Source organism: Rhinatrema bivittatum, chromosome 8 (genome assembly GCF_901001135.1).
Source record: "Rhinatrema bivittatum chromosome 8, aRhiBiv1.1, whole genome shotgun sequence".
NCBI classification, from domain to species: Eukaryota; Metazoa; Chordata; class Amphibia; order Gymnophiona; family Rhinatrematidae; genus Rhinatrema; species Rhinatrema bivittatum.
The window spans coordinates 142,453,754-142,480,112 of NC_042622.1; the positions used below are offsets into that span (position 1 = coordinate 142,453,754).

The 26,359-nt window shown below is 48.0% G+C and overlaps 1 protein-coding gene across 8 annotated transcripts in view; it reads left to right on the plus strand.

The window, feature by feature from the left end:
* Positions 1-26,359, plus strand: part of PCNX3 (pecanex 3) — a 214,271-nt gene that overhangs the window by 182,145 nt on the left and 5,767 nt on the right. For all 8 annotated transcript variants that reach the window (XM_029614747.1, XM_029614744.1, XM_029614741.1 and 5 more), the window contains one exon: positions 5,687-5,961. In XM_029614747.1, the coding sequence (XP_029470607.1) occupies positions 5,687-5,961 (275 nt within the window). The remainder of the gene's footprint in view (positions 1-5,686; positions 5,962-26,359) is intronic.

The following is a 26,359-nucleotide window of genomic DNA, read 5'->3' on the forward strand; positions in this document are numbered from 1 at the left end:
TGCCACCTAGAGTCCAGCAGTATTTCTCTGTCTCCAGCAGATGGTGGAGGTGCAAAACCTAGTCTTAACTTAGTGTAGATAATGTATTTTTTTGTAGTGATCTGTTAATCTGATAGGTTGAGGTTAAGCAGTTTAGAAAAGCATATTTTAGGTTAAGTCCACTTGGTTTCAGAAGGCATTTGGTGGCCTCCCCAGGGGATTGTCAGGTCCTGAGGGGACCAATCCCCCGGTTTCAGAGGCAGCTGCAGCTAAGAGCTGAGAGCTCTGTTGCTGGGTGTATGCAGCACTGGGATGATACCGGGGAGCCCGGCTCACTCACCCCAGACAGTCCAGGAACCGCGACAGACCGGGCAAGTCAAGTTTGATTGGAAAAAAAAAATTTGGTTTTTTTCTTGTCTCTTGGACTCTGCTGCTCCTCACGGTCGTGGTGGAGCTTTAATCGCTGTTCGGGCCGCCGCGGTGGTTGCAGAATTCGCTGGCTATTTCAGGCAGATTTTTACTTTTTGTCTCCTGTTGATAATGCCACGGAGGTTGGCTTGTCACACGTGCGGCTCGACGCCATGCACACCTCTATAGAGAGGGATTGTGCTTAGTCTGTTTCCCGGGGGAGGGGGAGCTTCAACGGCCCCCGGGAGGGTAGTTTTGCTTGGCCAGACCGTCACCGGAGCGTTTGGCGAGCTAGAGCCTCCTCCTTCGGGTCCGATCCTGTTGAGCGCGGAATGGACGCCATTTTGGTTGTTTCGTGCCGGCAACGAGGAAAAGAGACGCTGACGGTGGCGGGGGAGGGGAATCTCCTGCTGCCATTATCTCCTCATCCCGCAGCTCCTGAAGGGGGCAAATCGCTGGGAAAGGCAGCAAAAGCTGTGGAGGACGGCCCCGAAGGGGTCTCAGATGATTTATCTTCCTCCTTCCTTCTCTTCAGACTTTGTGCCCTACTGCACCAGGCTTTTGAAGCCAGAAAGTTAAAAAAAAAAAAAAAAAGAAATCAGCATCTAATGCTATTGGGATTGAGTCACTGGTTAAGCACTGTAGGAGGGCCAGGACGCATAATAGCGCTGGACCCGACAGGGGATGCCATCCCTTAAGATTGGTGGCACCTCAGACAGCCACAGAGTCGTCATCAGTGGAGTCAGACCGGAATGGTCTAGACCTACCGTCCCAGCGTCGAAGGGGATCTAGATCAGCCACAGGGAACTGTGCAAGGATCTCAATCTGTGAAAAAAAAAAAAGACGACCCGAAAGTGGTTCGGCTCTTCAGAGGAGAACTGGGTCCCCTTAACCCCGTGATTTTGGGGGAATTAGGTATTGAGTCACCTCAGGAAGATTCCAAGTTGGGGGCCATGGATCCGGAGTTATTGGGCCTGAGGGGCCCCCCCTACTTCCTTTCCATTTCATTTTTCTGTCTCGGGCTTGTTTCGAGAATGGGACACCCCTGATTTGGGTTTACAAGTTACCAAAGCTATGGACAGGCTATATCCTCTGCTGGAGGATGCCTTGGACCTCCTTCACGTTCCCAATGTGGATGCAGCAGTTTCAGCGGTCACCGAAAGGACCACCATCCTGTTATGGGTTCGATGGCTCTCAGGGACTTGCCTGACAGGAAACAACATCAAATCAAGAACATTTTTTAGGTTTCTGCCCTGGGTGTTCGTGCTGCCAGGTGCAGTAGTTTTTCCCTGAGAGCGGGTCTTCGCTGGATTTTACAGCTGCAGGCCAGCGACTCCTTGTCCGAGGGAGCAGTTCTTCAGGCTGGCCACCTGGAAGCGTCAATTGCATACAGCGCCGATGTCCTTTATGGCTTGCTGCGAACCTCGGCCAGGTCCTTGGTGTCTTTGGTCTCAGCAAGGTGGTTGTTATGGTTATGAAACTGTGCGCTGGATGTTTTCCTCTAAGTCTCAGCTAGGTTCCCTGCCGTTCAAGGGCCAGTTACTGTTTAGCAAAGAGCTGGAGGACTTGATCCAATCTCTGGGGGAGAATACGGTTCACTGACTGCCAGAGGATCGACCACGTCCAAGAGGGACGTTGTCTTCTCACTCGCAGTTTCGTGGGGGTCCTAGATCGCGAGGGCTGCGTTTGTACTCTACCACCTTTCGGCACACTCCGGATAGGCAACATTCCTGGTCTCAGTTCTTAGTGGACGCCGTTTTCTCCAGGCCTGGTGGCGTCCAGTCTGCCCAAGTTTCTAAGCCTTCACAATACTGTGCAGCAGGTCCATTCTTCGTTTCCGCGGGTAGGGGGCAGATTGTTTCTGTTTTACGAGGAATGGACCAAAGTGACATTGGACCAGTGGGTCTTCTCAGTAATAAGACATGGTTATGCTTTAGATTTTGCACGATGTCTCCAACATCATTTTTCTAGTCTCTCCATGCGCTTACGACCTGAAGAGTCGGGCGGTGCTGGAGACATTACAGCGTCTCCTCGGTCTCGGCGCTCTTACGCCCGTGCAGGAAGGGCTGTTACTCCATTTCTTTTGTGGTACCAAAAAAGGAGGGGACCTTGCGACCCATACTTGTTTTGAAACAAGTCAACCGATGTCTTCATATACCCCGCTTCCATATTGAGACTTCAAGTCTGTCATAGCTTCAGTTTCAAAGCGGAGAGTTTCTAGTGTTACTAGATCTAATAGTAGCGTACCTGCTCATCGGAATTTGACTTGCTTCTGCTCCCAGGTCCTTTACCAAGATAGTGGTGGTGATAGTAGCAGCTCGGCTACGGAGGGAAGGTCTGTTGGTGCACCCCTACCTCGACGACTGGCTGTTCCAGGCAAAATCAGTCGCTTTGCCTTTCAGATGTCAGCTGGGTGCTTCAGCTCCTGAGGACGCTCAGGGGGGTTGTCAACCTTCCCTAGAATCATCTGGTGCTCTCTCACTCATTGGAGTTTCTGGGAGCATAGAAAAGCTCAACAACTGTTCATGTCTTTCAACATTAATAAACTAGGAGTGGCAGTTACGAAGAGGAATCTGTCAAACTGGATCACAGACTGTATACAATTCTGCTATTTTTCAGCCTCCCTACCTTTGTCTATTAGGGTCAAGGCACATCAAGTCAGATCTACTGCCTCCTCCATAGCTCACTTGAAAAACATACCTATTATGGACATTTGCAAAGCTGCAACATAGTCATCTGTACACACTTTTATAGCCCACTACTGCCTGGACCAGCTCTCAGCCACGAACAGTTCAGTGGGAAGAGCGGTTTTGAGTTCTGAGTTCTATCCATGAGGGGTAGAGACTACCACTCAGGAAGACAGGTTGCAAAAACAAAAAAAAGAAACTCCTTGTAGCAAGGGCAAAGTAGCTGTAGCCCTTAGTTTGAACTCCCCAAAACAGCATGGCTAATTCAGCCTGCTTATCAATGAGATAAAAAGCAAGTTTGCTTACTGTAAATGGTGTTTTCCATAGTAGGATGAATTAGCCATATATTCTTGCCCTCCTCCCTGGTTAGTCTCTATCCTCCATGGGACAAAGTCCGTAGTCTTTGTTATGAACGAGGAGACTTGATTTTGGTCGATCACGCAGGAACTGCCATGCATGAGCAGTGCAGCAAAGCTCTGCCACTTAGAGAAAGCTCCGCATTGTGTACCATCAGATATCATCACCCAAGACAGCATGGCTAATTCATCCTGCTATCTGTGGAAAACACCATTTTCAATAAGCAAATGTGCTTTTACCTAGTAACTTCATTGCATGTTCCCTAGTTTTTGTGCTTTTTGAAAGAGTAAACAACTGATTCACATTTGCCCGTTCTACTCCTCTCTTTATTTTGTTATAGACCTCTATCATATCTCTCTTCAGCTGTTTCTTCTCCAAGTTGAAGAGCCCTAACCTCTTTAGCCTTTCTATATAGGGAAATCGTTCCATCACCTTTATCTGTTGGTCACCCTTCTCTGCACCTTTTCCAATTGTCTTTTTTGAGATGCAGTGACTAGAATTGTACACAATGCTCGAGGTATGGTCTTGCCACGGAACCATACAGAAACATTATGATATTCTCTTTCTTAATAAATATTAGTATTGCATTTGCTTTCTTGGCCACCGCTGTACACTGAAACAGAAGTTTTCACCATATTATCCATTATGACACCTAGTTCCTTTTTCTGGGTTCTTGCATTGTGAAGATATAATTTGGGTTACTTTTCCCTACATGCATTACTTTATTCTTATTCATGTTAAATGTTTGCCATTTGGATGCTCAGTCTCACAAGATGATCTTGCAATTTCTCACAATCCTGTTGTGATTTATCAACTTTGAATAATTTTGTATTATCAGCAAATTTGATGACCTCACACATTGTTCCCATCTCTAGATTGTTTATAAAAATGGTAAAAAGCAGTGGTTCCACTACAGATCCCTGAAGCACTCCACTATTCACCTTTCTCCGTTGAGAGAATTGACCATTTAACCTACTGTCTTTTCTCACACGTGCTCACTGATTAACACACACACTCTCTCTCTTTCTCTCTCATATACACAGCTCACTGACATAAGTACAAAAAAAAAAGTTTTTTGTAGCTTAGTGGTTAGGGGGGATTCAGGCAGGGTCTGAGTGGGCTGCCAGTTAATGCTCCGGGAGAAGGCATTTCTTGGAATGGGAAGGGGCAGGTTTTAAAGTATTGTTTGTTTTCTTTTTTTCCCCCCCCACTGCCTGAGGAAGAGGGGGGCCAGTGGCAGCGAGAGCAGTAGAAAATCTTGAGGCAGATGGGAGGTTGTTTAGCTGCCTCAGCAGAGTAGGTATTAGAGAAGGCGGGGACATGTTTCCTGCTGCAGCAGCTGAAGATGGTGGTGGGATCTGAGAATAGTGGGAGCAGGCCTAGGGAGTCACTGCAGCTGATCATGGTGGGGTTCTGGGAGCAGGCTGAGGGAGTTGCTACTGCTATTGCAGAAAAAAAAAGCAGATCAGGTAGGAGCCCTCGGAGAAGACTCCTACTCTGTAAGAACTGAAGCTGTGGGACCTGGTATTGGTCACAGTGGCTCTTTCTTTTTCTGCTTTTGGTTTCCTCTTCGCTCTTATTCACCTATTTTGGTTCTATGTAAGTTGATAAGTTGACCTCCGAGCCCTGTTATTCTGTCAATCAGTCCTTCAGGGTCTCTTCTCTTTCAAGGATAAAATTCAGTTGAATCTCCCCTAGGGCCAATTATTTTTATTTCAGCTCACCTGTCTTTAGGTGGGAAAAAAAAAAAGTAAAAACCTAAAGAGGTTTTTTCCCAACAAAAATATTTCAGCATCTATTGGTGAATTTGTTCTTAGTTTCACATATTTTGTTGAAAGGCAACCCTTAGCAAGGGATTCCCACTTGTGTGGCTGATATATCCTGCTTGTCTTTGGAAAAAGCAAAGTTTCTTACTTGTAACAGCTGTTCTCTAGGGACAGCAGAATAATTAGCCACACAGACCCACCCTCCTTGCTTTATAGAATTGTTCATGTAAACTATATTATAGAACTGAAAAGGTCTCACAAGATGGTGCGTGTGAAGGAAGTTCTAGGCATACTCGGAAAAACCTGAACAGACTTTTTCAGAACTCTCTACGAGACTTTCTGTGTTAGCACTATTGGATGACGTTATCCATTTGTGTGTCTCATTATGCTGTTAACCTTGGAGAACATATGTTTCAGGTAAGCAACTTTGCTGTGTATGCATGGTCTTATTCCTTCTTTCTGGATGTCTCCATCCCCCTCCTTCAACAGGTGAACAGGGAGTGCGTGCGTGGGCTGTGGGCAGGTCAACAGCAGGAGCTGATCTTCCTGCGGAATCGAAACCCAGAACGTGGCAGCATCCAGAACGCCAAGCAGGCCCTGCGTAACATGATCAACTCATCCTGTGACCAGCCCATTGGCTACCCCATATATGTCTCCCCGCTTACTACTTCTTATGCTGGCACCCATCCCCAGCTCCATAGCATGTGGGGCGGGGCCATCAGCCTGCGTAACATCTGCACCTGCCTCATGAGCAACTGGGAGAGGTAAGAAGGGGGGTGGGGATCAGCCTGCCTAACATCTGTAGCTATTGAACATCTGCGAAAGGTAAAGAGGAGGGTGGTATACTTGCCCAACATATGCACCTATCGATAATCTAGGAGGGTTATGCCTACCCAATATTTGTACCTATTGAACATCTGACCAACGTGGGGATTGCAATTCTGAAAGCCAATTTCTGTAGGTAAAATGCTTTTTACCGGTGTAAATTTTTTGAAAATTGCCCACCCTCTGTTAGAAGTTAAAAAGGACTCTAGGGAAGGAGTTGGAATGGGACACACAGAAATGGAATGTTTTTTATTCGTATGGAAGTGCATACGGGAAGGCATAGTCTATGTCACCAAGATGTTAACTGTTTATAGAGGAAGTTGAAGCCATAAGGAACTATAGAAGGTTGTTTGCACATGAGAAAAGTTGTTTCTGTTCACAAGCAATCATGTATGCTCGTTGCTTTAACGTTCACCAGAAGGACACTGGGTACAATACACTCAATGCAGATAAAAGTATATGCGTTGTTCTAGAATACACTTACTATTTTTTAACCTTTCATCGGGAAACTGTTCCATCCCCTTTATCATTTTGGTCACCCATCTCTATACCTTTTCCATTTCAACTATATCTTTTTCGAGATGTAATGACCAGAATTGCACACAGTATTCTAGGTGCAGTCTCATCATGGAGTGATAATAGAGGTTTTCCTTCGATAAGCAGGCTGAATTAGCCATGTTCCATGGGGTGACGACATCAGGCGGACATAGCAGAGTTGTCTTTTAAGTCAGTTAAGGTTTTTTAGTACTGATCTTGTGTGGGTATTCCTGCACAATTGAGCATTCCAGAACTTTCTTCAGTCTCTTTTCATCCGTGCTTCACATGGACGTAGGAGTTTCTTGTCTCTCTCTACTTCTGGAACTCTTGTTTTCCTTCAAAATAAATAAAGGTACTTTTCAGTACAAATATTTTTTTATTTTTATTTTATTTAGATTTTTTATATACCGCCATTCATGAACAGGTCACATCATGTCGGTTTACATAGAAAACAAGGGGTGCAATGAACAGTAGAACTAAACTAGTGCAAGGGGAATGGCTTCCTGTCCCATGGCAGGCTTCATATATTGTGCCTGTGGACACATAATGTCCATTACGGATGGCCAAACCAGTTGTTATATCTGCCTGGGCCCAGATCTTGACCAGGCAAATTGCAGGTACTACAGAACATGTCCATGAGGGCCCAATGCCAAAGAGTTGAAAAGATAAACCACCTATGGGCTAGTTCTCATCAAAAGGCAGATAGCTCCTCCTTGGGTAGTACCTGAAGCACCAACAGTGATAAGCATCATGCTTCACCAGGTGTATGACCAGTCTCCCATTCCAGAAAGCACTGTGTGGAAACAAAAGGTCAAGAGGCATCATCAACTTGCCCTTCTTCTGGAACCTGCGCACATCAGAAAAAGCTAACGCTGAAGAAAAAAAGCACGTGGCGCATTATTCTCAAACAGTGCATCATCGATGCACAGCACATTATCGGTGTACGATACACCAGCCACGCTCAGCACATCGCGGACAAATGGAACACCATCACATGGTAGACGTTATACCTTTGGCTCACACCTCATCAGCAATGCCATCAAAGCATGGCACAAAAGGCACATCTTCAAAAACGAAGCATTGTGCTGTTACAGCAGCTACGGCACTAAGACAATGCAAAAGAAACACAAAACCATAGAAAAGTCACATGACCCAACAGGTCACAAGTCTAAAACAGGCAGAGAAGGATCTGAACCATGCTCAACAAGACCACCATGCTGAACCACTGCCTCCCATTTGGATAGAGAACCATGAAGTGACATCTTAAGGACAGCCATCCCACCGCCCAAAATACCTCTGGCCAAGTATTTCACAGGTTGCAGCATGCTACCCCTTTCCAGCCACTATTTCCTGACCAATGTTAGGATCTACCATATGGCAAAAGGGTTTCTGCCTGCAAACTCCAGATCCCATTACTTCAATGTTCCCTATCTCACGGCAGCGAGCATGGATCCGGACCAACTGTTAGTGCTGAAAGAAAATGCTCCTCTATCACCTGGACAACGATCCCATCAGGCAGTAGAGCAAATCACTGAAATCGTGAAAGGATTCTTCTCAAATCTCTTCCCACAGCTTCCATCTCTATTCTTTCCGCCAGCATACTGAATTCTGCCACTGAACAAAAAAGAGATGCCAAGTGCGCCACCACTTCCTCCATCATCTTCATCTTCCTCAGGGAGCCCCATTTCACCCTTACTGGAGGAATTACCACTTCCTCACAGTCCGATGCAGGAGCATTCATTACCAGGCTCCCCACTTCTTTTTCAACCTTCAGATGATTGTCTACCATCGGATCCCCCAGAAGAACCACTAAAGCATACTTCACCCCCTGAGGACTTGATATATTCCAGGTTCGTGGAAAAGTTAGGAATTGCACTTAAATTGGAAGTACAGAAAGAACTGGATCCTCAAGCAGAGGTAATGGGTCTACTTAAAATCCTAGACATTCCTATGGAACCTTCAATTCTGCCATTCCTTGAGGTTCTTGACACAGTACCCAAAAAGCGGAAAACCCATTTTCTGGGCCCACAATGACTAGGAAAGTGGATTTAAAGTTCAAGTTGAAGAACTCCCTGGGATGTGGACAGATGCAACTACCTCACAAGCAGGTAGTAGTTGAGTCTGCAATGAAGAAGGTGACACAGACCAGATTGAACTCGAATGCACCACTGGGTAGAGACCACAAGCTCTTAGACGATTTTGATAAAAAGGTCTTCCAAGGCACCCTGCTAACTGCAAAATCAGAACCGCATCAATTCTATATGGTATAATATTTATATAATTGCATTCAAAACCTCAAATCCGATATCCATTTAGAGACAGGTGAACTATTCTCCCTTCAGCTGCTTCATGACCTTGAAGAAGGTCTCAGACACTCCTTACGAAGTGTTTGACACCACAGCAAGTACCTCAGCAGCATCAGTCGGGGCATGATGGATGACTTGGTTGAGAGCTTAGTGGCATCAGGGAAGATGTGCATGAAAAGCTTGCAGATCTTCCCTGCTTTTGGTGACCACCTATTCGGAGAAAAGTTGAGAGAAACTGTGGCCCAAATCAAAGAACAGATCATAGCAGTTCAATCCCTTTCTCCCAGAACAAGCAGAATGGTAGTCCTCACAGATGGGTGACATCATCAGATGGAGCCGGCACAGAATACTTTTGTCAAAGTTATAAAAACTTAGACTGGCACACTGAGCATGCCCAGCATGCCACTATTCCCGCAGCCACGCAGGTCCCCCTTCAGTCTCCTTTTTTCCGCGGTGCTGTTGCCTTGCGTATTTTTGGAGCTCTTCAACTCTTTTTATTACACGGAAGAAATTATTTGTTTTTCACCAGTTCTTCCCACTCCGGGGTCCCCCTTCGTGAGTCAGTTCCTCTGGCGTTTGGTAGGTAAGTTTTGTTTTGTTTTTTGTTTTTTTTCAAGTTATGGTCTGTTACCGAGCGTCTGCCATCAACCGTGCGTCGTCTTTTTTTTCAATGGTGACTGGCTTCCGGAAGTGCCCCCAGTGTCCGCAGACTATGTCCATTATCCCAGGACAAGCAGGATGATAATCCTCACATATGGGTGACATCATCAGATGGAACCCTGATACGGAAAACTTCTGTCAAAGTTTCTAGAAACTTTTGACTGGCACAGTGAGGCCACTGAGCATGCCCAGCATGCCATGATATTCTCAGCCACAGGGGTCTCCCTTAAGTCTCTTTTTTTCCACGGTGCTGTAAGCTTCACGTAATAGGAGCTCTGTGAGATTTTCCCTCACGAAAAATATAACTTTTCCATCAAAAAACTTATCACTCTGGTCTCCTTTAGACATAGTAATCGGTGAGTACTTTTTTTTGAAACATGTTTTATTGAGGATTAAACAGTAACAGTTATATTGCCTTTTGATATACAGCGCAGGAGAGACAATCCTCAGGGTATGGGAGGACATTCATAATATGCCACATAAACAATAGAATAAAGAACTAAGCTGCATGAACATGTATGAACATCACCCACCCCCCCTCTCTCCTTCCCATCCCCACGCACAGAGTCTTAGTCTAAAAGAAAAATACCATACTGAGAGAGTCTGAGCTATAGATTATCGAAGGAAGACCCAAGGTGATCGGTGGATAGTGGCTTAATATAAAGCAGAACCAGTAAAGGCGGAATTGCACATAGGACGAATGGCATGGCCTTTGGGTATTCAGACAACGGGTAGAGGAGAAAGCTCTTGAATAGTTGTTGGCAGACTTTTATGGAACCGACCCCATATAATCATAGAAGAAACGCTTCTTCTTCAGCGGAAACCTCCAGTACATGGAGCCGTATTCCATTTGAAAGAGTTCAGTCATCAAAGTACTCCATTGCAATTTTTATGGGAGGGTTAGCGTCGATCCAGCACAGAAGAATACACTTTATGTATGTTAACCGCAGATCGGCGCCCAGCCACAAACCCCACTTAATCCGGGAAGATTAGCAGAGGCATAATGGGTTGTAACCGAGTAGCTATAACCTTCGCATATAGTTTAATATCCAAATTGAGCAGGGATACGGGGCGATAGGAGGAAGGTTGGAGGGGATCCCTACCTGGTTTTGGGAGGACTAAAATGGTTGCCGATCTCAGAGTAGGCGGCATTTCACCCTTGGTAGCCATTGTTTCAAAAAGAGACTGCATAATTGGGGCCACTTCCTGTGCAAGGGAGTTGTAGATGAGCGCCGTCATGCCATCTGGACCTGGTGCCTTCCCATCTTGCAAAGATCGGATGGCCACTAATATTACATTAGTTTCTATAGGACGATTTAGGCAAGCTCTCTGCTGTTCCGACAAGGTTGGCAGATGAAAAAAGGCGTCTATAGCAGGCTCATCAACCGGTTCCTTGGAATATAACGTATGATAGTACTCAGAGAAAATTTGGGCAATGTCCTGCGAGGAGGTCTTAACTTCACCCTTGGAGGACCGTAAATTAGCTATAAATTTTGAGGGTTCTTGGGATTTTAGCAAGCGCGCAAGCAACCGGCCTGCCTTATTTCCATGTTGAAAAAAATTATATTGACGATATTTCAGGGCCTGGGTAGCTCTAGTGTGAACAAGATCATTAATAGCCATTTGTATTGAGGAAGAAGAGCCTCCTCACCCAACACATTTATCCTCCTACGAATATCCCACATTTTTTTCTCCAAAATTAATAGGTCCGCATCCATTTTCTTTTTTTTGTGGCTGGCATAACTAATGATGTCTCCCCTGAGAACAGTTTTTGCAGTTTCCCAAAGGAGCACTGGATCAACGTCAGGTTTCGCATTAAACTGCATAAACTCCAACCATTTCTTTTGAATGTATAATGGAAAGGCTGGGTCATTTTGCAAATGATGAGGAAGTCGCCATTGACTCATAGGCTGCAGGGTGCTTACTCCAAATTCACCTATCACTGGACAGTGATCAGAGATCACTAAATTTTCAATAGTGGAGAGATGAAATCGAGAGAAAAGAACTTCAGAAACCAATAGATAATTGATACGGGATCTGGTCTGGTGTGCCCTCGCAATATGTGTGAATGCACACTCACCAGGATGCAAAGATCTCCAAAGATCAATTAGCTGTAAGTGTTTACATAAAAAGTGTGGGCCCTTCTTTGAACTAAGATTGCGTCCATGCCCTGGAGGTTGTTTATCTAAGAGGGGGTCCGCTATAAAGTTAAGGTCTCCTCCCAAAATGATGGGGCAGTCACCCAATTTTGAAATGTGTGCAGTAAGACTAGTATAAAATGAATGATCATATGAGTTAGGAGCATATATTGAAGCCAACAGAATTGGGACCCCCATAAGAAGCCCCTTCACCAGAACAAATCTGCCCCCAGGGTCAGTTACCGTTTCCTGAGCTTTAAATGAAACGGTTCTATGGATGAGAATTGCTACACCCCAGCTATGAGTGGTGCCAGTTGCAAAAAATATTTGGGAAACCCATTTCTTTTTTAATTTAAGTACCTCAGTGGTCAATAAGTGCATTTCCTGAATGAAACCCACTTTGGTACAGAGTTTATTCAAATGCACTAAAACCTTTTCACACTTCACTGGCGTACCCAAGCCAGCCACATTCCATGTAACAATGTTTAAAGCCATGAAACTACAGTAAACAAGGATCTGTGCAGTTTTAATATCTTTGTAAACAAAGGCAAACAGGTATCTTCCCTTATAAAACCATTCAGCACTATTTCACATACAAATTTCAGACTCAAAGTAGCCTTATATTGAGACTCTCTGTACATATCACCCAACCCCCCCCCCCCCCCCCGACCCTTATTCCCCTTTCCCAATACCCCAAGGGAAAGCGAAAATACCCCAACTTTCACCATGTTTGAGTAATATCCCTCCAAGTAGGATAGAGATCACACAGAAAAAAATAAAAAAAAACGGAGGATGTGTTCGGTCACCCCCAACCCCGCCTCCCCAGCCTATAATACGATAGCGGGGACTGCTGATATAGCCTTATAGTTGAAGACATCCAAGAGAAAAAAAAAAGCCAAAACATCTTAAAGAGCATAGTAGAAAACATGGAGCAGACAAATCAAATCATAAAAAAAAGAAAATAGTGGGTGCTGGAAAAAGCGTAACTATGCAGGATATTCGACCGCTTAATGTACGCCATAAGAAAAACGAATTCAGGACCCATGTGCTCCTGCTTATAATAGCATCTATTTTCCTTGTCACCGTGGCGTTTATTTTGGAATAAAAGAAATCACTATATCCAAAGGTAAAAGTTGTTGACGTCAAGCCTCGACCTCCTGTGCAGAACCGGAAATGGAGTGGACATAGGACCTTGCTTCAGCCGCAGAGGAAAATACTTTTGTAAATCCATTATGGGATATACAAAGTTGCGCTGGATATGCCAAAGTGAATCTGATTTTTTTTGTGACGAGATCAGAACAAATGCTGGTAAATTCTTTGCGTTTTGCTGAAACGCTGGGAGAAAAATCTTGAAAAACTAGTATCTTTTTAGAATCATGTAGGAATTCTTTCTGCTTCCGGTATTGTTGGAAGACTAGCGTTTTATACGCAAAATGCAAGAAGCGGGCTATAACCACCCGCGGACATCGAATAGGGTCACCGTCCACTTTCCTGCCCACTCGATGTGCACGTTCTGGTAGGCCGCCCGGTGGAGATGCGAGCGAGGGGACTAGGCCTAACAACCAGGCCTCCAGGAGGTGGGGGAGGTTGGCGTCCGCTATGTTTTCATGAAACCCCACAAACCTTAGATTGTTCCGTCGGGAATGATTTTCTAAATCGTCTAGCTTGTCCTCACTGATTTTCGCCGCTTGTTCCAAAGCAGCGATCTTTCTCTCCAAGGCACCCGTGTCGTCTTCTACTAGAGCAACACGCCCCTCGACCCGCTCTATCCGGGAGTCAAAGTCGCTGAGAGAAGCTCTGACCTCTGCGATTTGTTCAGATATCTGATGAAGTCTCATGTCTAAGGCAGAGATCATTGCATGGGAAATTTTATCCTCTAGCAATTCATCCTCCGTCTGTTTGGTGTCAGGAGGCGTGTTGGCCATCTTGGCTCCGGGGGCCTTCGGCTTGTCTCTGTCTTTTCGTATCGCTCGGGACGCCATAAAAGTCAAATTTCCCCAGAAAATGAATGCGGTATGTAGATTAAGGCGGAGTAGAGAAACAAAGACACTTGCTTCACCTCCAAAAGCGCGATGGCAGAGAATTTGGAGTTGCTGGTGACAGGAGCTCAGTCTCTGAGGTGCGACCAGGTTCACCACATCACGTGATCTCTCGGTGAGTACTTTTTTAAATCATTTTTTCGGTCGATTCCTGTCACCTACATTCGGTACCCGCAGGCCATCGACCGTTACTCGGCCTATTTTCACCATGGCCTCCGGATTAAAAAAATGCCCAAGTTGTAACCGAACTATGTCGATAACTGACTCGCACAACATTTGCGTTTTATGCCTGGGATCAGGCCAAATTGTCCAGGCTTGTACAACTTGCGCCCAGATGACACCGAAGGGCAGACGTGCCCGGTTGGATAAAACGGAGGAGCTGTTTAAAAAAGCTCACTCCATCGTCATCTTTGACATCGTCACTGAAGAAATTATCACCCTCTGTTGAAAAACATCGAGGTAAGAAAAGGGTCTATGACCATCCGTCACCGACCTCATCCGGATCTTCCATAGCATCTTCATCGACATCTACTAGAGAGCATCGTGAAAAAAGATGCCATCGACACCGTTCCGTCTCCGATCCATCGGAGGGAAAGACATCCACATCGGCACCGAAGGACATCGAGCCGATGCCGAAGCGTGTCCAGGTACTAGAGCCACCACGTCCCTCTGTATCCGAGATACCGCGGCGCTCTCCACCAGGATCGGTGTTAGAGACTGTGCCACCATGCTCAGTCGTGGAAGAGCCAGTAGCGCCAGTCTTACCTTCTCCTGTGACAGTGGACCCAATCCCAGTCTCCAGGGAAGAAATGACTTCCATGGTTCAGCAAGCGATCGTCGAGGTGTTCCAAAAATTCCAGCCTCCTTCCATGCCAGCACCGGTACCAACACCGGCATAGATACCAGATCCGTCTATTTTTCAACCCATACTGAATAAAATCGACGCATTAATCAGAGCTTTTCCTGCACCGACACTGATGATGCTGACAGCTCCCCCGATGTGGCCATCGACACCAAAACATCCACCAATGATTCCTTCGATTCCAATCCCAGGCTCATCAGAAGAAGACGGGAGAGACTCGGATTCCATCCCGGGGCCATCGGGCCTTCAACACTTCCGGGCACCGACATTACCTTCAATGCCATTTCCGGACCCATCGATACCATCGCGACCCGGACCATCGGGCGACGCTGGCCATCGATGCCATTGAGACCTTTCGATTCTCCATCGATGCCTTTACTGCCTCCTCTGATACCAAAGTAGATTCCATCTCAACCATCAAAGTCTGCTTCTAAAACAAAACATCACCTTCAAAAACATAAACCAGATCCTTCTGAGGCACATTATCAACCTCAATACAATCCTTGGGAGGATGTAGACACTGACACTGATACAGATGATTTACAGTCAGAGCCTTCTCCACCAGAAGGGAAGAGGAAGTCCCCTCCTGAAGATTTGTCATTTGCAAATTTCATAATGGAAATGGCAGATACAATTCCTTTTGAATTGCTTACCGAAGAGGATACAAGATACAAGACTCTTGAAGTGTTGCAATTTATGGATGCACCAAAGGAGGTGATGGCAATAACCATTCATGAAGTGCTTCTGGAACTTCAGCATCGATTATGGGAACATCCTTGCTGTGTACTAGCTATAAACAGAAGAACAGATGCAACATACCTGGTACAACATACCCCAGGTTTCCAAAAACTGCAATTGCCACACCACTCAGTGGTCGTTGATTCGGCTCAGAAAAAAGCCAGGAAACAATAACCACACTCTTCTACCCCACCAGGAAAAGAACAGAAGTTCTTAGATGGCTTAGGAGAAAAGGTTTTTCAAGGATCCATGCTGGTACCTAGAATTGCAGCATACCAGCTTTACCTGACGCAATATCAAAGAAACTTGTGGAAAAAAGTTCAAGATATTGCTGATAACCTTCCTCAACAACAACAGGCACTAAATACTTTTATTGCCAAAGGCTTTGAATCTGGCAACGGGCAGCTTACAACTCATTTGAGACATCCGCCCATCTATCAGCAGCTGGAATCAATGCACGAAGGTGGGCTTGGCTCAAGGCCTCGGACCTCAGATTAGAAGTCCAAGAGAGACTGGCAGATCGCCCATGTACTCGAGACAATCTCTTCGGAGAAAAAATTCAGGATGCGGTCTCATCATGAGACACTCCGTCAGCTCTCCAAGTTACCATCTGATCAGCCTTCCTTCATCCGAAAAGCTAACAGAAGAGATACCAGGAGGCCTTTCTATAGACCTAGAAAGTACTATCCACCTGCTACTTCAGCGCGTTCTTACCGTCCACAGCAAAGAGGATGTACACGCCAACCAAAGCAGACAAAAACCCAGCCACCTCCACAAACTGGTCCAGCAGCTGGTTTTTGAAATACATCAAGAGAACAGAAGCCTTTCCACCAATCCTATACCCCACTTACCAGTAGGAGGTCGACTCCACCATTTCAAACACCAATGGAGTCTCATCACCAAAGATCAATGGGTATTAGCCATACTAAATCGGGGATACTATCTCAAATTCAACACAGTACCCCCGCATTCACCACCCATCACACTTTGGACAAACACTGTCATCACATCTCAACTTCAAGTACAACTCTCAACTCTGCTGACTACCAGTGCTATCGAACGAGTTCCCCGGTCTCAACAAAGCAAAGGGGTCTATTCCTGCTATTTCCTAATTCCAAAGAAAATAGGCGGCCTTCGTCCTATCTTAGACCTCCGCAATCTAACAAATTTCTTAAAAGAAAAATTTTGGATGGTACCTCTAGGAACCATCCTTCCTTTACTTCAACCGGGAGATTGGCTCTGTTCTCTAGATCTTTAAGATGCTTATGCACACATACCCATTTCCACACAACATCGCAAGTACCTATGATTTGTTGTGGAAAAACATCATTACCAGTATCGAGTCTTACCATTCGGACTTGCCTCGGCTCCTCAAGTATTCACCAAGGGGTACATTTTATAAAAAAAAAAAGCAAGCGCGAGTGCGTACTTTTGTGCCGAGCCCTGCGCGCGCTACCCGTTCCCTCCAAGGCCGCTCCGATTTCGGAGTGGCCTCGGAGGGAACTTTCCTTCCGCCTCTCCCCACCTTCTAATCCCTTCCCCTACCTAACCCACACTCCCCCCTATCTTTATTCCCAAAGTTATGCCTGCTCGGGCCGGCTGCCGGCGCACCAGGTTCCGGTCCGGGGGCTGGTCTGGAGGCCGCAGCACTGACAGGCATCCTGGGGCTTGCGTGTGCCACCAAGCCTATGCAAAATAGGCTCGGCGTGCGCAGGGGGGGTTTGGGGTAGGTTTTCGGTGGTTACACCTGTAACCCTTTGAAAATCTACCCCCAAATGTCTAGCAGTTGCTGCTGCACATCTTCGAAAAAACAGCATCCATGTTTTTCCCTGCCTAGACGATTGGCTAATCAGGAGTCCATCCAGGCAGGGAGCTCTGTCTGCCTTAGAAAGCACAATAAGACTATTACACTCCCTGGGATTTCTAATCAACTATCAAAAATCCCACATCGAGCCGTCTCAGCTCCTCACGTTCATTGGAGCAGACCTCGACACCAAAGTGGGGAAAGCTTTTCTTCCAAACGACCGTGCCAACAATCTAACACGATTGGCGAATTCAGTAGCCCACTGTCAGTTCGCCTCCGCCCATCAACTTCTAGTGCTACTAGGACACATGGCCTCTACAGTACATGTTACCCCTGTGGCGAAGTTAGCCATGAGAAGAACTCAATGGACTTTGAAATCTCAATGGTTCCAAGCTTTCCAACCACTGTCGTACACAGTTCAGATCACCCACCAATTACGCCTTTCGCTCCATTGGTGGACAAATCAAGCTGCCTTAAAAGCAGGTCTCCCATTCCAGCAATCAACTCCACAAGTCATCTTGACCACAGATGCCTCTAATTTGGGATGGGGGGGCACACGTCAATAACCTTCAAACGCAAGGTACGTGGACTACGCTGGAAATGAAGTGTCAGATAAACTTCTTAGAGCTTCAAGCAATGCTTTATGCCTTCAAAGACTGCCTCTCGAACAAGACTGTGCTGATACAGACAGACAACACAGTAGCAATGTGGTACATAAACAAACAGGGAGGCACAGGCTCTTATCTGCTCTGACAAGAAGCAGTACAGATTTGGGCCTGGGCTCTCGAGCGTTCCATGCATCTCCGAGCAACTTATCTGGCAGGCATACAGAACGTTCTAGCAGACGATCTCAGTCGACGTTTCCATCCCCACGAATGGTCTCTGGATCCAGATGTAGCGAGCAGAATCTTTCAGCGCTGGGGTCACCCAGCCATAGACCTCTTTGAGTCCAAACTGAATCACAAAGTGGAAGATTCTGCTCCCTCCACGGACGTCGACAAACGTTCCCCAGGGACACCTTTGCTCGCCCTTGGAACACAGGTCTTCTATATGCGTATCCTCTGATCCCGCTCATATCCAAAATTCTCGTGAAGCTACAACAGGACAGAGGGACAATGATCCTCATAGCCCCGTACTGGCCTCAACAAGTACGCTTTCCCATACTCCTCGACCTCTCGATCAGAGAACCAATTCGCCTGAGCACAGCACCCACTCTCATAACTCAGAATCAGGACAAGTTGCGTCATCCCAACCTGCCAACTCTTGCCCTAACAGCTTGGATGTTGAAAGCTTAATTCTGCAACCACTTAATCTTTCAACTCAAGTTTCGGAAGTTGTAGCTTCACAAAAGCCTTCCACACGTAAACCTTACCACTCAAAGTGGACAAGATTTACCAAGTGGTGCACACAAAATGGTTTTGACCCCTTTTCTTGCCCCACTCCGTCTTTGTTGGATTACCTGTGCCACCTTTCTGATTCTGGTCTACAGACATCTTCCGTAAGAGTACACCTAAGTGCCATAGCAGCATACCACAAGGGAATAGGGGATGCACCAATAACAGCGCAACCCCTAGTGAGTCGATTTATGAGAGGCTTACTCCACCTTAAGCCTCCCATTCGACCACCGATTACTGAATGGGACCTAAATTTAGTACTATTGAGGCTCATGCGATCCCCGTTTGAGCCTCTGCACTTCTGTGATGATAAAATTTCTTACATGGAAAGTATTTTTCCTAGTAGCCATTGCATCTGCTAGGAGGGTTAGTGAGTTACAAGCTCTTGTCACATACTCACCCTACACAAGGTTTTTACATAACCAGGTAGTCCTTCGCACTCATCCCAAATTCCTACCAAAAGTGGTAACGGATTTTCACCTCAATCAATCCATAGTCTTGCCTACTTTCTTTCCAAGAACACACACTCACCAGGGCTAGAGAGTTTTGCACACCTTAGATTGTAAACGTACGCTAGCTTTTTACCTGAACCGCACAGCAGTCCATAGAAAATCCATTCAACTCTTTGTTTCTTTTGACAAAAATAAACCAGGAGTTGCAGTGGGAAAACAAACTCTCTCCAACTGGCTAGCAGACTATCGAATTCTGCTATAAAAAAGCAGGCATTCCTCTGCAGGAGCAAGTAAAAGCGCACTCAGTAAGGGCTATGTCTACTTCAGTAGCACACTACCGTTCTGTGCCTATTGCCGATATCTGTAAAGCTGCAACTTGGAGTTCACTTCACACCTTTGCAGCACATTACTGTTTGGACAAGGAAGGACGACAAGATTCAGCCTTTGGATAATCTGTCTTAAAGAACTTATTTCCAATATAATACCAACTCCTTCTACATCCATCCTACTGTGATTTCAGGCTGCCTCGGTTTTTTCCAACAGTACACCAGTTGTTGTGCTTGTTGCACAAGTTGTATGCTGTTGGTCCAATACAAGAATGACTCAGCCTGTAGCTCGCTAATCACCCATATGTGAGGACTATCATCCTGCTTGTCCTGGGATAAAGCAAAATTGCTTACCTTGTAATAGGTGTTATCCCAGGACAGCAGGATGTAGTCCTCAGGAAATCCACTCGCCACCCTTCAGAGTTGGGTCCGATACGTTTTTCTTATTTTTATTTTTTCACTCCCGCTTACTGCTACAAACGAGACTGAAGGGAGACCCCTGTGGCTGAGAATATCATGGCATGCTCAGTGGCCTCACTGTGCCAGTCAAACGTTTCTAGAAACTTTGACAGAAGTTTTCCGTATCAGGGCTCCATCTGATGATGTCACCCATAATTGTGGACTACATCCTGCTGTCCTGGGATAACACCTATTACAAGGTAAGCAATTTTGCTTTACGGACCCGCACGATATTTGCATTGTCTGCCTGGGGGCCTTCCCACGATGTTCGTTGGTGCCCCAGTTGTGCTCAGATGATCCCCAAAGGCCAGCAGGCCCGCCTAGATAAAATGGAGCACTTGTTCGGTTCCCGACAATCGGCTCCATTGACTCCAGCCCCGCGGACGTTGAGCCAGGGGGATCGTTTTGACGCAGGGCTGTCACCCTCTGGGTCCTGCCACAATGAAAAAGGCACGGGGGATCGCCTCTCACCAGCGTCGGGCCAATCCAAGGCCTCAGGATAGACTTCCTCGGCACCGAAGGACCGGGCCAAGCACCGTGGGAAGCATTGACATCGGCACCAACAGTCATCACCGCACGGTGCCGGCACCGATACCGGAGGGGCACTGGCCTCAGCCGAACCCCCTCCGAAGCAGCCCCAAGGCGAGGAGGCCCCGTCCTCCTCCAGGCCCGGAAGCCTAGGGCGTTCCCTACCGATCTCGGTGTCAAGTACCAAACCTCCACAGACCCCTGAGGTTACACCTCATCTGCCTTCTCCTCCCTCATCTGCGCTTACTACACCCGAATTTCAGGAGGAGTTTGACCGCGTGGTCCAGCAGGCAGTACTCCGTGCCCTTTGGGGCCTCGAGCAACCACAGACGCCAGAGCCAGTGCCTTCAATGCGGCTGGACGTGCTGCTTAGTGCCTTGCCGGTGCCCGTAGGTCCTCCAGTGCACCGTCCGCCACCGGTTCCACCCTCCGATATTATCCCGATTCCAGGTTCCTCGGAGGAGGAGGATGCAGCTCCGCGCCTGCTACCACGGGCAGCACCGACAGTGTCTGGTCTCGGGCCATTAAGTGCCCCGGAGCCCCCAGGTCCACTGAGGCTCTCGAGAGTCCTGGTGCCCTCAATGCCCACATGGCTGACACTGAGGCCCCCTGACAGGCCATCGATGCCAGTGCCCCGGGACCCTGGGTTCGGCCTTCTTCCTTGACCCAAACGGGTCGATGGTGAGGAGAAGGCCCCTTATGACCTATAGGGCAATGATTCCTCCGAGTTTTCCTCGAGGGCCTCTGTTGATCTCCCGTCGGAGCCTTCGCCTCCAGATGAGAGACACGCCGCTCGCCCCCCGGAGGTCGTATCCTTCGTCAATTTTGTTCAGGCAGTGGTGGAGGCTATACCTTTTCAACTGCTGACTGAAGAGGACAACTGCCATAAAATGTTAGAAGTCCTTCAATTTGTTGACATCCCGAAGGAGGTGGTGGCTGTCCTAGTACAAGTGGTCCTCCTTGAGCTCCTCTACCAGTTATGGGAGCACCCAGGCTCCGTCACTTCGGTCAACCGGAAGACGGACGCCATTTATTTAGTGCAACAGGCCCTAGGCTTCCAGAAGAGCCAGCTCCCACACCAGTCCGTGGTAGTCTAGTCAGCTCTGAAGAAGGTAAAAGGGCCCGCTCTCACTCCTCTGCCCCTCCGGGGAAGGATCAAAGGGCCTTGGATGACCTAGGCCACAAAGTCTTCCAGGGGACGATGCTCATTGCCCGAATAGTGGCGTATCAGTTGTACATGAATCAGTACAACCATAACCTCTGGAAGCAAGTCCAGGAGCTCGCTTGAAGGTCTCCTGCAGCAGTTCTAAGAATCCATCATGCAGAAAGGGTTCAAGGCCGACAAGCACGAAATGCAAGCAACCTGCGATGTTTTTGAGACGACAGCAAGGGTATCAGCGGCCAGTATTAGTGCCTGGTGCTGCGCATGGCTTAAGGCCTCCGACCTCTGCCCTGAAGTCCAGGAGAAGCTGGCCGACCTCACTTGCACAGGGGAAAACCTGTTTGGATATAAGGTCTGGGACACAGTGGCCCAGCTAAAGGACCAACCCGAAACCCTGCGACAATTATCAGCCAGCACGACGGACCCCTCCTCAACGACCTGTCGGGCGCTACGTTGAGACCCCAGGAAACCTTTCTATAGGCAGTGGAGATACTATCCTCCAGCCTCGCAAGCTTGTACGGCTCGGGCTCCCCCTAAAGGACATCCATGCTAGCAGCGGGTGCCCACGCCTCAGCCCGGCCCTCGTGAGGCATGCGACGACTCTTGAGTTGAAACTCTCGGCCCTGTTGCGGTCAAAAGCCATCGAACCAGTTCCCCACACCCAACAATGCCGGGGTTTCTGCTCCAGGTACTTTCTCATTCCAAAGAGAACAGGCGGCCTCCATCCCATCCTTGACCTCCAACCCTTAAACAAGTTCCTGAGGCGAGAGTGGTTCAAGATGGACTCATTGGGCACCTTAATCATGCTTCTTCATCAGGGGGATTGGCTCTGCTCTCTCGATTTCCACGATACCTACACACACATCGCCATATTTCCACCTCATCGGAAATTTCTGTGCTTCGTGGTAAGCCAGCAGCATTTTCAATACAGTGTTCTACCCTTTGGCTTTGCCTCCGCACCTCGGGTCTTCACCAAGTGCTTGGTAGTGGTGGGAGCACATCTGCGCCTCAAGGGAGTGCATGTATTTCCATATCTGGACAACTGGCTCATCAGGAGTTTCTCGAAGGAGAGAGCCCTCTGGGCCCTCCACTCTACAGTCTGAGTGCTCCAGTCACTGGTGTTTCTCATCAATTATCCAAAATCCCAGCTGATGCCATTCCAGCGGCTAAGCTTCATTGGAGTGGACCTGGACACCAGAGTGGCCAGGGCATTCCTCCCCAGCTATTGGGTGACAACCCTGGTGGGGACTGGCCTGGTCTATTCGTCACTGACGGATGGTCTCTGCCCACTTGCTTTTGCGGCTGCTCGGCCACATGGTGGCGTCAATGCACATTTATTTATTTATTTGAAACTTTTATATACCGGCATTAGTAAGCATACATCATACCGGTTCACATTGTAACTAGAAGGCTGAAATTACAATCAACGGGGAGGGGAATCAGGGAGGAATATACATAGAGCAGGAGAGGTAGAAATTATAGCATTAAAAAACTGTAACAGGCTATTTACAGATCTATACATGGAGGCTTAAACAGGTTAATTACAGGAGTCTATACACAAATGGGTTCAAATTGGGTGGGGGATGGTGGAGGGGGGGGGGTGAGGAATAGTCTGGGTAGGCTAGCCTGACCATGAGGATGACACAGTGGACCTTGTGTTCCCAGTGGTGCCAAGTCTCTCAGGATCTCTCTGTGCTAGTCCAGATCATCAAGCCGCTCCAGGACTCCCTTGCCTGGTGGGCACAAGAAGCCAACCTGAGCAAAGGGCTTCCATTTCAGCCCCCTCCTGCTCAGGTGATTCTTACCACCAATGCCTCCAACATCAGCTGAGGTACACACAGGGGATGTGGTCGAGGGCCGAGGAAGGTGCCAAATAAATTTCCTGGAACTCTGGGCAATGAGGTGTGCTCTCTGTGTTCCAGGACCGCCTGTCCCTCAAGGTTTTCCTGATACAGGCGGACAACCAAGTGGCCATATGGTAAGTGAACAAGCAAGGGGGCACAGGCTCTTACCTGCTCTGTCAGGAAGCAGCGCAAATTTGGACCGGGGCCCTGCCTGGCAGGGATGGAGAATGTGGTAGTGGACCGCCTCAGTCGGACATTCCACCCCCACGAGTGGTCCCTCAACCCCTCTGTGGCGGACAAGATCTTCCGCAGGTGGGGTTGGCCGGAGGTGGATATCTTCATGTCCCCTCAGAACCACAAAGTCGCTTCTATGCCCTGTATAAGGAGGACAAAGAACCAGCCATGGATGCCTTTGCCCAATCCTGGAGCATGGGTCTCCTGTACACATATCCTCTGAATCCACTCATAGGCAAGATCCTCGTGAAGCTCCAACAGGACGGAGGCTCCATGATCCTGATAGCCCTGCATTGGCTGCAACAGGTCTGGTTTCCAGTCCTGTGCGACCTGTCTGTCCAGGAGCCCATACACCTGGACAACTCTCCCGACCTCATCACACAGAATCAGGGCAGGCTGTGCCACTCGAACCTCCGGTCGTTGGCCCTCATGGCCTGGATGTTGAAAGGCTAGTGTTACAGTCCCTCGACCTTTCAGACAACGTCTCACAAGTCTTGGTAGCTTCTCGTAAGCCTTCCACACGGAAGTCCTAACAGGTGTCATGGAGGAGGTTCTTGGTCTGGTGTGCGGAGCAGGATCTCGACCCTTTTACCTGTCCCATGCCTCGGCTCCTGAACTATCTGTGGCGTCTCTCAGAGTCGGGGTTGCAGACTACTTCGATCCGAGTCCACCTGAGTGCCATCAGCGCCTACCATCGAGAGGAGGGTGACACTCCGATCTCGGTGCAGCCGTTAGTGGGGTGCTTCATGAGAGGCTTACTTCAATTAAAGCCTCCACTGCATCCTTCTGATGTGGCCTGGGACCTCAACATAGTGCTAGTGCAGCTCATGTGGTCTCCATTTGAGCTTATGTGCTCCTGCAAGTTTAAACACCTCACCTGGAAGGTTTTCTTCCTGGTGGCAATTACTTTTGCTCACAGGGTCAGTGAGCTGCAGGCCCTGGTGACCTATCCGCCTTATATGAGATTCTTCCACGACAGGGTGGTGTTATGCACTCACCCTAAGTTCCTGCCTAAGGTGGTGACTGACTTCCATCTGGTACTGCCCACCTTCTTTCCGAGGCCACACTCCCACTAAGGTGAGCGGGCTCTGCACACCTTGGTCTGCAAACATGCTCTCGCATTTTACCTGGAGCGTAACTCTTCGTCTCCTTTGACAAAAATAGACTTGGAATTGCGGTGGGCAAGCAGACCCTGTCCAATTGGTTGGCAGACTGTATCGCTTTCTGCTATGAGCAGGCGGGCCTTCCGCTCGGAGACTAACAGCGCACTCAGTGAGGGCCATGGCAGCATCGGTGGCCTACTTCCATGCGGTCCCTATTGCTGAAATCTGCAAGGCTGCGATGTGGAGTTCCCTCCACACGTTCACAGCCCCCTACTGTCTGGACAAGGATGGTCGACAGGACAGCATCTTCGGCCAGTCTGTCTTCCGTAACCTGTTCCAAGTGTGAGAACCCAACTCTCCCTGGTTCAGACTGCCTCCTGTTGTTGCCAACAGCATCCTTGTTGTTGTTGTGTCTGTTGCACATTATTGGGTGCCTGTTGGCTCTGTATGTTCCGGGAATAGCCTGCAGCTTGGTATTCACCCATCTGTGAGGACTACCATCCTGCTTGTCTTGGGAGAAAGCAGAGTTGCTTACCTGTAACAGGTGTTCTCCCAGGACAGCAGGATGTTAGTCCTCAGGAAACCTACCCGCCTCCCCACAGAGTTGGGTTCGTCTGTGTCTTATTTTTCGCTCATCTTTTATGTCTTGATACAAGATTGAAGGGGGACCCTGCATGGCTGCAGGGATAGTAGCATGCTGAGCATGCTCAGTGTGCCAGTCAAAGTTTCTAGAAACTTTGACAAAAGTATTCCGTGCCGGGCTGCATCTGATGTCACCCATCTGTGAGGACTAACATCCTGCTGTCCTGGAAGAACACCTGTTACAGGTAAGCAACTCTGCTTTCTGTTTAGAATGAACAAAGCCTTATAGGAACTTTGTGTTTTTCAACCCAGTCAAACAAGGTTATTCAGTTACAAAGATGACTCTTTCAACTTGAATCTCCAATTGCATCTATTTTTGTTATAATTAGTCTGAACAATATCTTCAAACTATATGTCCATCAGGTCAGGGCTACAGCATCTTCCTTAGCATAGTTTTATTCTGCATCCATAGGATATAGATGAAAAACTGCTACCTGGTCTTCCATACATATTTCACTGCTCATTACTCCCTAGAACAGCGGTTCTCAACCGGTGCGTCGCGACACACCAGTGTGTCGCCAAGCACCGGCAGGTGTGTCGCGTGGCTCCCGGTCCCTCCCGCTGCTCGTTCTTCCCTGCTGCCGTTGCCGCCGGGCTATCAGCACGTTCAAGCCCAGCGGGAACGGCAGCGGTGCAAAAAAAAAAAAAAAAAGCTGTGGCATCCGCGGCTGCCCTTTTCTTCTTCCCGCGCCTGCATCCCCCCGGACCCGGAACAGGAAGTGATGCGCGGGAAGAAGAAAGGCCGTGCCGCGTGATAAACTAGCAGGCACGGCCTTTCTCACGCGGCACGGCCTTTCTTCTTCCCGCGCACCACTTCCTGTTCCGGGTCCGGGGTGGGGGGGGGATGCAGGCGCGGGAAGAAGAAAGGCCGTGCCGCGTGATAAACTAGCAGCGGCCGCTGCTAGTTTATCACGCGGCACGGCCTTTCTTCTTCCCGCGCACCGCGTATCACTTCCTGGTCCGGGGGGGGGGGAAATGCAGGCGCGGGAAGAAGAAAAGGCCAGCCGCGGATGCCACAGATTTTTTTTTTTTTGCACCGCTGCCGTTGCCGCCGGGCTATCAGCACGTTCAAGCCCAGCGGCAACGGCAGCGGTGCAAAAAAAAAAAAA